The following is a 14241-nucleotide window of genomic DNA, read 5'->3' as shown; positions in this document are numbered from 1 at the left end:
GGGAAGGATTTCTGCCTCACATCCCATCTCCATCTGCCCTCCTGCAGCTTCAGGCCATTCCCCTTGGCCTGTCACTCCCTGCCCTTGGCACCAGCCCCTCTCCAGCTTTCCTGGAGCCCCTGCAGGGACTGGAAGGGGCTCTAAGGTCTCTGCGCAGCCTTCTCTTCTCCAGGCTGAACCAGCCCAACTCTCTCAGCCTGAGGTCTCCACAGCAGAGGGGCTCCAGCCCTCGGATCATCTCCGTGGCCTCCTCTGGCCTCGCTCCAACAGCTCCATGTCCTCCTTGTGCTGGGGACCCCCGAGCTGGACGCAGCACTGCAGGGGGGTCTCCCCAGAGCGGAGCAGAGGGGCTGAATCCCCTCCCTCGACCTGCTGGTCACACTGCTGGAGATGCAGCCCAGGAGACGGTTGCCGGCTCGTGTTGAGCTTCTCGTCCCCCAACAGCCCAAGTCCTTCTCCTCAGGGCTGCTCTCCATCCATTCTGTGCCCAGCCTGGAGCTGTACTTGGGATCGCCCTGATCCACGTGCAGGACCTTGCCCTTGGCCTTGTTGAACTTCAGACAGTTCCCATGGTCCCACCTCTCCAGCCTGTCCAGGTCCCTCTGGACGGCATCTCTTCCCTCCAGTGTGTCGAGCCACCACCCAGCTCGGTGTCGTCGGCAGCTCGCTGAGGGTGTGCTCGATCCCACTGCCCATGTCACTGATGAGGATGTTAAACAGTGCCGGTCCGATGCCGACCCTGAGGAACGCCGTTCCTCACTGATCCCCACTTGGCCATCGTGAAGGACGACACGTACGTGATGGACACGTGCTGAGCTCCCTGCCCGCAGGCTTCCTCCGGTGAGGTGGTGGGGGCCAGCCCGCCGCCCGCTGCTTCTCATTCTTCTTCTGGCTCGCTGCGTGACGGGTCCCACAGGTGTGAAACTGCTCGGCCAACAAAGGAGGCATTAACAGAGCTTGTTTACCCATCCCATTTGAGGATTAAAAAAGACAATTCCAAATATTTGTCCTTACGTTGAACTTCTCGCACGTCAACCGTTTGTTGCCAGGTCCCCGCACGATGCGGGCGCCGTCTCGGCTTTCCCCCTGCGAGAAAGCGCTCGGTGAAATTAAAGCCGGGCGTGTGCGCTTTGCTTCCTTCAGGTGCTTTGGAGAAGGAGCTGAGTGAAGAACTGTCAGCACGGGGGCAGCTCCCACGGCTAACGCGACGGTAACTACGGCAGAACCGCGCTGGTCCCTCCTGCCGCCCGCACACCCACATTCCTTGGCAAAGCACGAGGTGACTGTTAAGTGGGGAGATGGTTTGTGGAGGGTGGGTGGGTCTGGGCACGTTCCTGGTTTTGCTGAAATGAGCCGATAGAGGGAAGGGAGGGCGAGGGAAGGGAGGGCGAGGGAAGGGAGGGCGAGGGAGGGTGATGCAGAGCTCTCTGCATCGGTGAGGTCGGAGCCGGGAGCCTCGGCTGCTGCCCCAGGGAGGTCGGGGCGGTCGGGCAGTGCTCTGCCCTGAGACGGGGCAACGCTCTTCTACCCGTGCCCGTGCTCAGCAGCCACTCGCTGTTCCCCAGAGCGCTCCGCTAACGTCCGCGGGGGAAATCCAGCATCAACAGTGCTGCGTCGGGGAACTGAGGCAATCACGTGAATTCTCAAAAATGACAACGTGTAGATGTAGGGCAGTTGGAGCAGGAAAATTTTGGTCGTGGCAATTGCTTTGCTTAGAATTGATTATCAGTTAAAGCTATGAAAGCGGTGAGCTGTGGCAGACGCAGGATTTGTCCTCCTCTCAGCAGAGGAAAAATCTTTTAGACAGCATCAGTGAAAGCCAAGCCCGTGACAAAGGCGATCGGCAGAGCGTCGTCACCGGGCAATACAATTGTTCTTGCGGTGCGTCGGGAAAGCAGCAGTTTGTGCAAGCAACGGAACTCACTTTTTGGGGTGAACGGGGTTTTCTACAGAACTCAGTCCATAGTCACCTAAATGTGGATCGTTACTAAGCTCGCAGTTGTCCGGCATCATGCAATTGTTCCCCTTCTGTTCCACAGTTGCTTATTTGCGATGAAGATCTCTGGGACCAGCTGACGCGGTTACGGTGCTCAGCGCTGTCTTGCTCTTCCAGTTTCGAGAAGGTCTGCTCGGCTCAGTGGCTGCTGATCCTGTACAGCCTTTCACGCTGTAATTACAAAGGGACCTGGAACAATCGCAGCGGGGGAGCCGCGAGGGTTCCCTACGCAATCCTGATAAATTCCGGTTACCTCTTAGGAAGCGCGATGAGCGAGCGGCGAAGGGAAGCAAGCTTTGTCAGATAAGCAGCCGGGGCGCGTGTGCCGGGGACAGCCGCGCCGTCTTGCCGCCGGTGCGAGCTTTGGCAGCGGAGCATCGCCTTGTGCCACCAGAAGCTCCGGCGCCGGAGCACAGACTCTTCCCCGCTGGAAGCGTGCGTAGGAGGGTTGTTTTCAATGGAAAGATGGAATGGAGAGGTGAAATACATCTCTTATTTGCGTGTGCACTTATAAAAGGATTTAACAACCCGCTCCCGCAGCTGTCAGCAGAATCTGGCTCTTAAAAACCTGCCCAGTCGCGGCTCTCCCGGTAGCTGCGGCAGCCTCAGGGGAGCGGAACCCGGTCGGCTCATCCCGGGGGGAGCGAGAGCAGCAAGGCAGCCGCGGGCAGCCGCCGGCTTGGGGAACGGGCGAGGAGAAGCCGGTGGGAACCGTCGGCTGTGCCGGGCTTTCAGCCGCAATCACGTAGGGAAAGAAGGGCATTGACCGAGCTGGGAGGGGAGGATTTCAGGGGGGCGGCACTTTGTAACGGGTGCTGGGTAATCAATCGCTCAGGAGGGTCCTGGGTGCTGAAACTGCTCTGCGGGCTGGGAAGCAGATGCTGCAGTCCCAGGGCGGGACATCCTCGCTGCGCTTGTAGGAGAGGAAAAAACGACTCGCAACACGAAGGAAAGTTGTGGGTTATTTTCTTGGCAAGCGCTATTTCACTGTAAACTTTATTTATCTTTGATCAAGAGGAATTGGATCCCAAATCCACAGAAATAAAGAGAAGACTTCTGAACTACTTTTAAATCTGCTTCCAAGTGCTGTGGCGTCAATACCGAGCGCAGTCCCACTTCTCCAAGCATCAGGGAGAATTTGCAGGGTGTCCAGGACAGAGATGATAAAAAATCAGGGGAGTCCAAATGCTCCGGCCCCTCTCGTTAGTCCCACGTCCTTGGCTCTGTGTTCGGCCGGACGTTGCCCTTTGCTGGTGAAGGGAAGGCTGAGACAGTGCAGGGAGAGGCAGGGAAGTCACCCCAGTGCCTCTGACGGAGCAGGGGATATTTTTTTGATGCTTCCTTGAAAGAAGCATCAGCTGGAGAAGCGAGTGGTTTAAAACACCCCGAAAGCCGTGTTTGGTCCCTCTCTCTCCTCCCAACCCTGTCCCCGGCAGCTGCTGCAACACCGGGCGTCTGGGCCAGAGCCACCGCTGCTGCGACACCGTGCCGGCTTCACGTGCCGCTCGCCCGTACCTCGTCATACTCCTGGGCAGCATCTCATTTCCCTTCGCCGTTGATCTGAAGCGTATTCGGCATAAATACCATCCTGCGCTGGCCTCCAAGCCGTACCCAGAGCTCCGGAGAGGAAACCAGTCCGCGGGTGCTGAAATGGGGCATTGCGGGAGGGAGAAAAAGGAGAGCAAACAGGAGTGCAATTCGCGTCTTGGAGGGGGACAGGACCGCTGCTGCTGCCCAAAACGCTGCTCCTCTCCCAGGAACGTTCCGTGCCTGCCGCAGGGAGATACGCGCTTGGGAACGCGAGCAGCCCTCGCGCTTGATGACCTGCTGAGCCCCGGTTCTCCCGGTAAAGCAGCTTGGAACACACGTCCGACCCGGGAGCGTTCCTGCCGGGACGTGCCACCCCACAGAGCATCGCCGGCCGAGCACGGCTGCTGCGGAGGGGGAACAGCTCTGGGTGCAGGGCAGGAGGCTGCCGCTCTCTGTGCCTCCGGACGGGTCCTGGCCGCCGGGTCGGCAGCGCCTGCACGGGTTCTTGCAGGAACAGGATTGTTACCTCGGGGCCAAATTCCCTGAGTGGGTGCAGCAGCACAGGAGCCGGGATCCGCAGCGCCCGGGCTGACGCCCAGCTTTCTGGGGATGCTCAGACACCGCAGAGCCAGCGACGCACGAGAAAAGCCGTGCAATTTCTGATGGTTCCCCTCGGCCGCGGAGGCCCCGGCGAGGGCTGGAACGGGGCTGCTGGCTCCGGGGAGGGAGGAAAGCCCGCAGGTCCTGCCCGGGAAGGACAGTGCCGTCCTCCCCTTTGAGCACAGCCAGCCGCCGGTACCCGGCCCTGCTCACCCAGGACAGGCAGGATTTCAGCGCCGCAGCGTCTGCAGCGCTGCTGGGCTCTTCTCCAGCCCCGGCTGGTGACACCAAGGTTTTCTTGGCAATGACACCATTCTGTAGGGAGTTAATTTTTAGTGAGGACGACAGATGGAAGGACCAAAATGTTTAACCTGGGCGAGCTGCGCCAAGGAGCCGCCAATCTGGTTCGTGCAGCCGAGCGACAACAGAAATCCCCCGCGACCCAGCGGGAGCGCAGATGCCCCCCCGGGTTCGCACAGGAGAGTGGTGGCAAGGACCAGGGGAGAAGCAGGGAGTCCCGAAATCCCGGAGAAATGTCTCTGCGCAAAGTGCTCCGGATGAACCGTAGCGCGGGCAGGCATGGACCCGGCCGTCTTGGCTCCCCGCGGCAGGACCGGGCGGCGCGGGAGGAACCGGGGTGGCTCTTCTGGAGGGACGGAAAAGTCCTTGGAGCGATGCCACGGGCCTCCCCATCCTGGAGCACAATTACCTGTACGGCGAGCGGGACCCCGGAGCTGCCGTGGTTGCAGGCGGTCAGGCACCCACCAACCTCTGCGTCCCGGTGAGCGCAGCCCGGGGAAGCCAAACGGCAGAGCGTGATGCTGCAGTAAGTGGAAAATCGTTAGAAACTTACGTTGGGATGTTATTAATTAGCGAATTGGTGGTTAGACGTCTGAGCTCTGTGTAGTTACAGCTGGAGGAAGGGGAGCGCGAATAACCGGGGCGACGTCTCCGTGCTGCGGCGTTACAGCGGGAGCACGGCGCAAACTGAGCTCGTTCCCCACAGCCTGCCGCAGAGCAGGAGGCAGAAACAAACCTTTTGATGAACATCGTAAGCTCCTTGGAAATTGGGAAATATCCTTTGTAGTGGATCCAATTATTAAAGCTGTCAACCGAAACAAAATAAACTTGTTTTTGCTGGACCAACTCAAATCGCTCTCATCTCCTTAGCTCCCGACCGCAAGCACTGGCTGTCACCCTGCCGATATTTGGAGCAAGCCACGCTTTCTTTTGCTTGATCAATGAAGATGACCTGAAGCATTGTGCTAAGATTTTCAGAAGGCGTGGCGAATCTGTGCTGTCCCGTGCTCCGCAGGACCCAGCTGCTCCGGCCGCCCCGGGGCTCGCTGCCCTCTCCACGCAGGAGCCCCGAGCCCGGCAGCCAGTGCCAGCCTTGCCGGGGCGCGTGCCGGTGCCAGCGCTGCCCGGGTCCGTGCCTGGGCTCTGCCTTCCCCGGCTGCAGCGGGGCAGAGCGGGGCCTGGGAGCGCAGAGCTGCAGATCACCTCTCGGGTCAATCCTCCTTCTACAAATAACCCGCTGTCTAACTCCGGTTGGACACGTCACTCGTTTGCTCTCCCAACGACGGGATGTTGTTTCTAATCCTACGACGATTAGAAACTCTCCCAGTTCCCAGCCCCAGCGTACCTGGGACCAGTTCCTACGTCCGGGTCCTGTGTCATTACCGTCCTTCCATTTATACCTGTTCTCTTCCTCCCGGGTGTTCCTGGAGATTAACCTCGGCAGTCACCGTGATAAATTACAGAAAAAAAGAAGTGTTTGTCTTCCACTTACAAACTAGGCTCCGATCTCCCTTGTCGTCAACTCCTGCGGATGCTCCAGCGTGAATTAATCCTTCCTGACCATAACCACACACAAAACACCCCAGACAAAGGTTTCCCGGAGCCCCAAACCCTGAAATACCTCATTTTCCGTCGGCGTGGGAGTGACAGTGCCCACCACGTCTCACCCAGGCTGCCTGACGGGAACCCCGCGCCGACAGCTCCAGCCGCCTTGCGGGCGCCAGTTGCGCGTCCTCCTTCGCCGGTTCCAACTAACGGGCGATAATTTAGGACAGAAGATCTGACCGGTTTTGAAGCTCACGACCTGCTGTGGAGTTACACTTCCAACACACCGGTCCCTGGGACGGCGCCGTTGGGTGCGAACGCCGTTCTGAGCCTGTCCCGTGCCGATGGCGGTTTGGGTGGCTGTTGGTTCGCACGAGCCTGCCCTTTGTGTTATCTTCTTCTGCCGGGCTGAGGTTTAGGGAATTCCTTACTCTGCCCAGTGCAGGACGCTGACCTCCCAACTGCAGCCTTTGAAAAGTCCTTTCAGAAATATTTCATGAAACATGAGGAAAAACCCCACTATATTGAGTATTCTTCCAGTGGTAGAAATACCCCTCATGCAGGGTTAGGCTGGCCCAAGAATAAAATAGTTATGTTTTTAAAGAGGAAAAAAACGATCGAGTTATGCTGTGGAAATTGATACGGATATTTGCTACAATTAAATAGAAACACAAAGGGTAAACACTCCAGCTTTAAAACTACCCTCTGATAGCATGGACGACACGGCTGCCGCTCTGGGAGGCAAGGCCGGGAACGCTGCTGTGGCTTTATTCCCGGGATGGAACGGGAAAACCCGCGTCTTGAATGGATTTTGACCGGCTCCTTTTTCTCTTTAAAAACCCTTCCGAAGCGGCCGAACATTCGGGAAAGCGGCCGATTGCGCGCACCAGCCTCTAGACCGGGATGCCCAGTCGTCCCGTCCCGGTCCAGCACGGGGACAGAGATGCCGCCGTCCGACGGCAGCAGTAACGCCGTGCGGCGATCCCGGCGGCCCCCCCGCCTCCATCACGAGGGCGAAGTTAACGCCGGTGTCACACGCTCGGTGTTGCCTCTCCTCCAGGGACGCCGCCAACAGAAATTACTATAAAACAAGTTTCCTGCCAACCTCAGCAGCTCTAATGAGTCAGGAAGCAGCAATCTGGGAACAGGGGAACTGTTGACAGAGCCTAATTATTTTCTGACAGTCTTCCTAACACAGTTATAAAATAAAACACCTACATAGGCTTCGAAATTGCAAATGGGGTTAGCAATATTACGCACGAACCTGCTAATTTAACCCCACGATCCTGGTTTAGACTCCTTCCCCCTCGCACCCGCTGCTCTCCAACTGCCCCTGCAGGGAGAGGAACCTCATTATAAAAAGAGAAAATACCGTAATTACACAGAGCACGTAACTTTTAATGGAAGTCTCCTGTTGCAGTGTCTGGCAGGTAATCGGTTGGGATTTTTGTGTATTTTAGTTACGTTTATTCCATATATTATAATTGCAAAATCAAGACGCGTGCAGAACGCGTTGCCGCATTTCACAGACGTGCAAGTGAGAACGGACTCATCGAGGTGCCGTCCGGCCGTGTCCCCGGCCACGCCATGCCGCTCCTCGGTTCATTCCGACCCCTGACCGGAGCCGGACGAGGTTCCCCCTCCGCCTGCCGAGCAGCGGCCGCCGGCACACACTCCAGGGAAAAACGCGTGAGAAAGAGCAGACGCAGACGGGGATCCCGCCCCGGGAGCCTGTCCCAGGCTTTGGGGATCGGCAGTTCCCCGTCCCCGGACTTCAAGGCAGGATCCCAAGCGGAGCCCGTCTTCTTCTAAACCTCTGCTGCGGCGTGCGGAAAACCCAGCGATAGCTGCGTACCACCCCACCCGCCGTCCCTCCTGCTCCCAGATTTCCTTTCCCGTGTTATTTCAGCTTCCACTGTTTGTGTCACTGCCACAGCTGGGATCCCTGGTTTCCACTGCAGGCACCGGCCGGAGTTTGCCCTTTCGGGACGTTGCAGGTTTTGCCCATCAGCCAAACTGACATTTGAGAAGGAACGACAGAGCTCCTCTAACGAAGCCCCAGAAAACCTGCCTGGACCTGGCATTGAAACTGGATGTCTATCCAAAGCGAAGGGCAAAAAAAAGGGTTCAAAAAAATCCTGAAAGTAAAGAAAAAATGCACAAGCAGCCCAGTGGTCTTTCACCTGCAGCCTCCTTCAGCACGTGAGCCTCTCCAGCTTCCAGTTTCAGCCGTCCTCCGGACCCAGAGCCCAGCACCAACCACGGGGCCGGCAGACTCGGTCCCACGCTGACTTTTGGGGTCGGTACCAAAGAGCTGGGCTGCGCCAGCCACCTCCTGACCTTCGCCCACCCCCTCGGGTCGCTGGTATGAATCCCTCCTCCTCTGGCCCTGGCCTCCCCGGGCAGGGAAGACAAGCCGGGTTTCCTTTGCTGCCCAGGCAGCAGAGCGATGCAGCGTGCCGTGGGGCTGGCGAGATCCCCCAGGAAAAGGATTTGGTCAAATGCTGTCGTTGCTCTTGCAGCTTAAACCTCACCCAGGTCTCGGGCGAGTCAAGGGAGGCTGGAGGCTAACGTCCCGACTGGGATTCACTGGTAAAGCGGCTCTGCTTAACGCGACAGCTTTTATTGCCTTCGCGTAGCTCTGTGTCCCGGGTCGGGGTGTCAGCGTTGGGTACGAGCAATGATGTCCTGAACGTCCTCCCATGCTCCGTCCTGTGAAGTCTTTCCATTCGCCCACCCGCACCTCTGCTTTTTTGCTTCTCTGCCCCTTTCAACATATCTTGTAACTCACGCTGGATTTCGAAAACTGTAAGATAAGGAGGTACGGTCCCAGCTCCCCAGCAGCACCTCTGCTGCATGCTCCACGCGGCTCTTCACGTGCTGGGGGCCACAGGAGGAGTTTATGGCTCCCGCTGGACTCCCATAAACCTTGTACTTGTGTTTTGTTGACCTGTCTCGGCGTGGTTATTTCCCCGAGTCCCGCTGCCAGGCACCGCTCTGCGCTGCACCCTGGACTAATCGCATCCAGTCATTAAAAACTCTAATCGTACAGGACTGGCCTCTCCTCCCCAAGAGCTGATTATCTATTCCTTCTCCAAACTTGGCCTGTGCCCATCGCCTCGCCCCCTCCGGCGATACCGCCTGGCTCTCGGGGTGCCCGGGCGCGCCGGGGCCCCTCTCCCTTCCAGCGGTTATCACGACATGGCCGTCGACGTTTGCCCCAGGCCGGGTAAGCCACAGGTGGGGATGGGACAGCCACGCCGTCACCACCTCACTCCATAGAGGATTCTGATTCCCTTTTTCTCCACTTTTACCCTCATCCTGTGTCCTCGTTCGTGCTCCAGCAGCTCTGCCCTTCGCAGGACTCCTCAAGGGTCTTTGCAGCCGAAGCCCTCCCTGAGCCGCTGGGCCCTGCCAGCTTCTGCGGGGAACGGCTGCAAGAGGCCGTCGTGGTTTGCTGTTTGCCCCTGCGATTTTAACCAATTCCGGAGATGTTTCCCCCAGGTTCAGGCGTGCGGTCAGACCTGGGGACGCACCGTCACTCCGGAGCAATGCCTGCCGGTGGCATTCCCACTGCGCTGCGTCCTGCTCGGGCACGCCTGCCCCGGGGAAGCCCAGGATAACGCCTCGGTGCCCGCAGGGCCTCTGGGCAGCAGAAGCTGGCTCCGGCCATGATCGCAGCTTGCCGCGGCCGGGCAGAGGCCCTTAGCTTGGGTCTCGACCAGGAGGAGAATGTTCCTGTGCCACCTGCCGCTGCGTTCGCAATTAAACCAGTCGTCGGCTGCGGGGTGACCTGTCCCTGCTGCCGCGCGAGGCCTTCGCAATCGCACTGCTGCTGCTGCTGTGCCGGTAGCGGCTGGGATTTCGGCACTGTCCGGTCTTGCTGGCCAGCGATGAATTCCTTTGCCCCCCCAAAAGAAGCGGGCTACCTGTTCCATCCCCGAGTGCTCCGTCCTTTCAGGACTCAGATCTGGTTTTGGCTCCCCTGCCACAGACCGTCTGTTGGCAGCCCCTTCTCAGCCTGCCTTTGTTTCCCTCGTTACTTGGACAGGAGGCGATTATAGCACAGCCTTACATTTTTTTTCCCCTGGATGCTTCCCAAATGGTTGGATTTTGCAGTGCCAGCGCAGGGGTAGCTCTCTCTTCTCAAGGGAAAGGCGTTCCTCCCTCGCCGGGCAGGGATGACTTCACCTTCCCTCCCCGGGCGGGCAGGTACGTGATTGCCAAAGGGGGGAACTTTCCATCTTTCCCTTCAGCTCTTCTGAATACACGTGCTCCACGGCTTTTTTCTCACCCCCCCCCCTCTAAACTTCCCACCATAAAAATAATTGCCAGTTAATTTATCAGCTAATCCTTCTGAGTCCACGATTATCTAATCTGAGCCTGCCAACTCGCGCAGGGCTGTGAATATTCAGCTCTCCTGGTTTCTCCCGCATGCTCTGACAGCTGCACCAGGCCCCTGCGCAGCGCAGCTAAATAATGCCTTGAGACTCACGCTTTGAAATTCTTTCTTTCTTGGATTTATAGCTCATATTTTACCTTATTTCAGTCCCTTAGCATTGCTATGTTTGGGAAATTGCTTTGTTGGTGTCCTTATTCTTAGAATCATGGAATCGTTTAGGTTGGAAAAGACCTTTAAGATGCTCCAGTCCAACCGTTCACCCAGCACTGCCAAGTCACCACTAACCCACGTCCCTGGGCACCACATCTAGACGTGAGGCTAGCTGGTAGCCTAACAGCTCAGGCGGGCTGTGGTCCTGCAGTCGAGCTGAGCTGGGCTGAGCTGGGCTTGGCTGAGCTGGGCTGAGCTGGGGGTGGGTGGGCTGCCCTGAGCAAGTCTCACCTCCTCACTGCACAGCCTGCCCTGGACCACACACTCGAGCTCCAGTGAGTGCTGTTAATGAAGCAGTCCGTCTAAAGCTAATACTCCTTTTTGATGAGATTATTTTGCTGGGGGATCAGTTTCCCAGCCGGACTCCATCCCGCTCCACGCTTGTGCCAGCACGGAGCAGCATGGTGGAAAAAAATCCCGGCGCTCAAAGCACCAACGTTGCAGCGCTGCGAGTGCAGGAGTGCGGTCGGATGCCGGGTGGGCACGCTGGGCCCACGGCCACCAACCATCGGCAGGCAGCGTTCATGGCATCTCCAAACCCGCCCGAGCACCGCTGTCCCGGCTGGCGGGGTGCGGCGAGTTTCTGGAAGATGCCGAGTGGTTTTGGAGAGCGACTGCACCGGGATCTGAGAGCAGTCTTGCACAGGAGCCAGCTGCGGGAGGGACGGGAGCCAACCTTTCGGTGACACGGGGAAACCGGACCCCGTGCCGAGCCGGAGGCATGCGTCAGCTGTTCACAGCTCCTTCCTCCTCCATTTTTCACAGCTTAAGCATTTGCCTGGCACCTCCATTCACTCACACGGCAAGCCCTCCTGCTCTCTGGTCCCTTCCTCATTTCCAAAGCAGATTTTTATCACCTTGGAGAAGTAATTTTAAATCTGTGGGGGTGACCTTTCCTCACCTCCTCCCCCGGTCAGTCAGGGAAAGGCTCCCAACCTCCCTCAGTGCTTACGTTCTCCCGATTACCCAGATCTGGGGTACTCCTTGAGGTGGGACGCCATCGCTGTTTCACTTCATTAAAACACACCACTGATAGTCTCCCCACATTTCCATTTTGCTCAGAAACATTTGCTTTTTTATTTGGAACAATACAAACCGCAGTTTGTTTGGACCACTGACCCTGCGCCGCGCCTGGGCAGCAGGACACGGGGGCGGCCAGGCCGCAGCGGACAGAGGCGCGATGCCGAAGTGTGCCCCTCGCCTCGTCCCACGACGGCCCGGCTGGGCCCGGCCGGTTCGCTCCGGGGAGGCCTCCCGTGCAGCCCCACAGCTGCTGGCGACAAAACGCCTCGGGCCTCTGGGCCGCCCGCCAAGCTCCCGGCAGCCGCCCCTCGCCTCTCCCGCCCCCCCCGGGGCTAGAGGCCACCCGGTGATGCCCCCGGGCCGCCCCAGCGCCGCCCCCCCCCGCCCCGTTCTAGACGCTTCCGCGCCCCCCGCCACAGCGGCGGCTCTTCCGGCCGGCGGCACCCCCCCCTCCGCCGCGCCCCGCCCCCTAACGCATGCGCCGTGCGGCCCTGGCAGCGGCGGCCGGGGGAGCGCGGCCGCGGGTCCAACCGCGCAGGCGCGCAGGGCCCGGCCGGGAGGGGGGCTGTTCCTTCGCCGCGTCTCCCCGCCCGCCGGGGCGCATGCGCGGGCCGGCTGCGCTGGGGTTCCTTGTCTGCGCCCCCTCCCCGGCGCCTGCGCAGGCGCAGAGCGGTAACGGAGGGGGCGGTCGGGTGCGTTCCGTTGGCAGCGGCCGGTTCCTGTCAGCGGCGGCGGGTGGCGGTGCCCGGTCCCGACGGCGAGCGGAGCCCCCGGTCTGGCCCTACCCGGCCCGATTCGCGGCCCCGACGAACGGAGCGCCGCGCTCTCGCCTGCCGGTGTCTCCCCTCCCAACCCCGGGGCGGCGGAGGCAGCAGCGCCCCCCTCCCGGCCCGGCCCCCTCCTCCCGCCGCCCCCCTCGCCCCTGCCGGGCCGCGGAGCTGCGATGCCCTCGGACTTCATCTCTCTGCTCAGCGCCGACCTCGACCTCGAGTCCCCCAAGTCCCTCTACTCCAAGGGTGAGTGTGGCACCGGGCCGGGGAGGCGGGGCCGCGGGGGGGTCGCCGTGCCCGCGCCGTTAACCGTCGCTAGCGGCCGGCCCTGCCGCCCGGGCCCGCGCATCGGCCGCCCCCCCACTTCCCTCTCGGGGCCCGCGGGGAGCTTCGCCCGCCCTGATCCGCACCGCCCCCCCCCCCCGCCCCCGCCCCCGCCGCCGCTCTGCGGGCCGCGCCGGGATGCTCGGCCGCCGGCGCCCCGCCGCGAGGGGCCCCGCGGTCCGCGCTGGGGCTGAGCCCGGCTCCCCCGGCCGCATTCCTGGCCCGGCCGCGGCGGCCTCAAGAATGTGTCCCGACAGGTTCCTGCGCTCGGGGCCCGGCGGCGGCCCCCACGGCAGCGGGGCTGCGCGGCCGCGCCGAAAGGCTCCTGCCCGCCGGTGCCGGGCCGGGAACGCGGCCGAGGCCCCGCTCGCCGCCCCGTTTCCCTCGCCGTTTGACGGCGCATCCGCAGGGATGCGGGCCGAGCCCCGGCGGAGCCCGGCGCTGCCCGGGGGTCGGGGCGCTTCGGCCGGGAGTTGGGAGCGCGAAGTAACGGGGCGCGGGGAATACGGGCGGGCCGAGATTTCCCGAAAGCCGCTCTTTAAGTTTCTCGGAAAAGGGATTTAGTGGAAGAAGCAGCCTCGGGGAGGACCTGCACGTTCTGATTCGGGTTGGACGCTGGCAAAGAGCCCGAGGAGCGGAGCGCTGGTGTTCAGCGCGGCGGTGGGTCGCTGCACCGGGGGGTTCAGAGCAGCCCCGGGCCCGGAGCCCGTTCGCCGGGGCCTGGGGGCAGCGGCACCGGTGCTACCTGGGAAGTGGAGACCGGGCCAGAATGCGGGGAACGCTCCGAGTAAACCAACTGAACGCCTCTTTTCGTAATAGCTGCATTTTAGTTTTGACAAGTGCACGGCAGTAAGGATGTGCGCATTGGGAGAAACGTTACCTACTGCGCAAGTTCTTAACTCGTTTTCTCTTATTTAAAAGCTTGGGAGTGACTGCTGGTAGTTTGTTGAACATACCTGCCCACAGTGCAAAGGGCGGGCGGTTTTGGGGGTCTGTGACAAAAGAAATGGGAAGTCTTCAACTACTCTGACATGAAGGTAGCTAATCAGAGTTTAATATTGTTACAGGAAAGACTAAACTTCAGAATTTTTGGAGCTAATTGTCATATTCTCATTAACTGAGTTGTGTGTCGTTAGTGCTGAAGCTAAAAGAAATTACAAGACTTTAACAAATCAAAGCACGTCTTTAAAGCTTTCTAACTGCCCTAAGTCATTGTCTCTCTGTTTAGAGATCTTAAAGTTATCACCAGTGTATAATAGTTTGCAATTTTTTTTTTAAAGATGTTACTACAGGGGTTTAGAGCTCTCCTGGTATCTCACAGGTGCAGATTCCAACTGGCTTCAGTCCGAGCGAGGGTAGTAGAAGGGAAAGAGTATTTTGAAACAGGGCAGTTCTAATTAAAAAATACAGGTGATAGAATGCCATCAAAATTATTATTTATTATACAGGGAATGTGAAAAGTGTGCACTGTTAAAGTAATTTTTAAAACATTTAAAATAAAAAGATTCCATGTAAGTTGCAAAATTTCTTCGAGGACTCAC

The 14241-nt window shown here is 59.4% G+C and overlaps 2 protein-coding genes across 3 annotated transcripts in view; both read left to right on the top strand.

Annotated features, from left to right (window-relative positions):
• The window catches only part of WWP2 (WW domain containing E3 ubiquitin protein ligase 2), a 179607-nt gene that overhangs the window by 48112 nt on the left and 117254 nt on the right, over nucleotides 1-14241 (top strand). The gene's annotated exons all lie outside the window — the stretch shown is intronic.
• Nucleotides 12203-14241, top strand: part of NFAT5 (nuclear factor of activated T cells 5) — a 73290-nt gene continuing 71251 nt past the window's right edge. For both annotated transcript variants that reach the window (XM_054840907.1, XM_054840906.1), the window contains exon 1: nucleotides 12203-12622. In XM_054840907.1, coding sequence (XP_054696882.1) covers nucleotides 12550-12622 — 73 coding nt within the window. In that variant the 5' untranslated portion in view covers nucleotides 12203-12549. The remainder of the gene's footprint in view (nucleotides 12623-14241) is intronic.

Source organism: Grus americana, chromosome 13, assembly GCF_028858705.1.
Source record: "Grus americana isolate bGruAme1 chromosome 13, bGruAme1.mat, whole genome shotgun sequence".
Lineage (NCBI taxonomy): Eukaryota > Metazoa > Chordata > Aves > Gruiformes > Gruidae > Grus > Grus americana.
The sequence above is the reverse complement of the archived record's forward strand: the minus strand, read 5'-3'. Positions and strand labels throughout refer to the sequence as shown.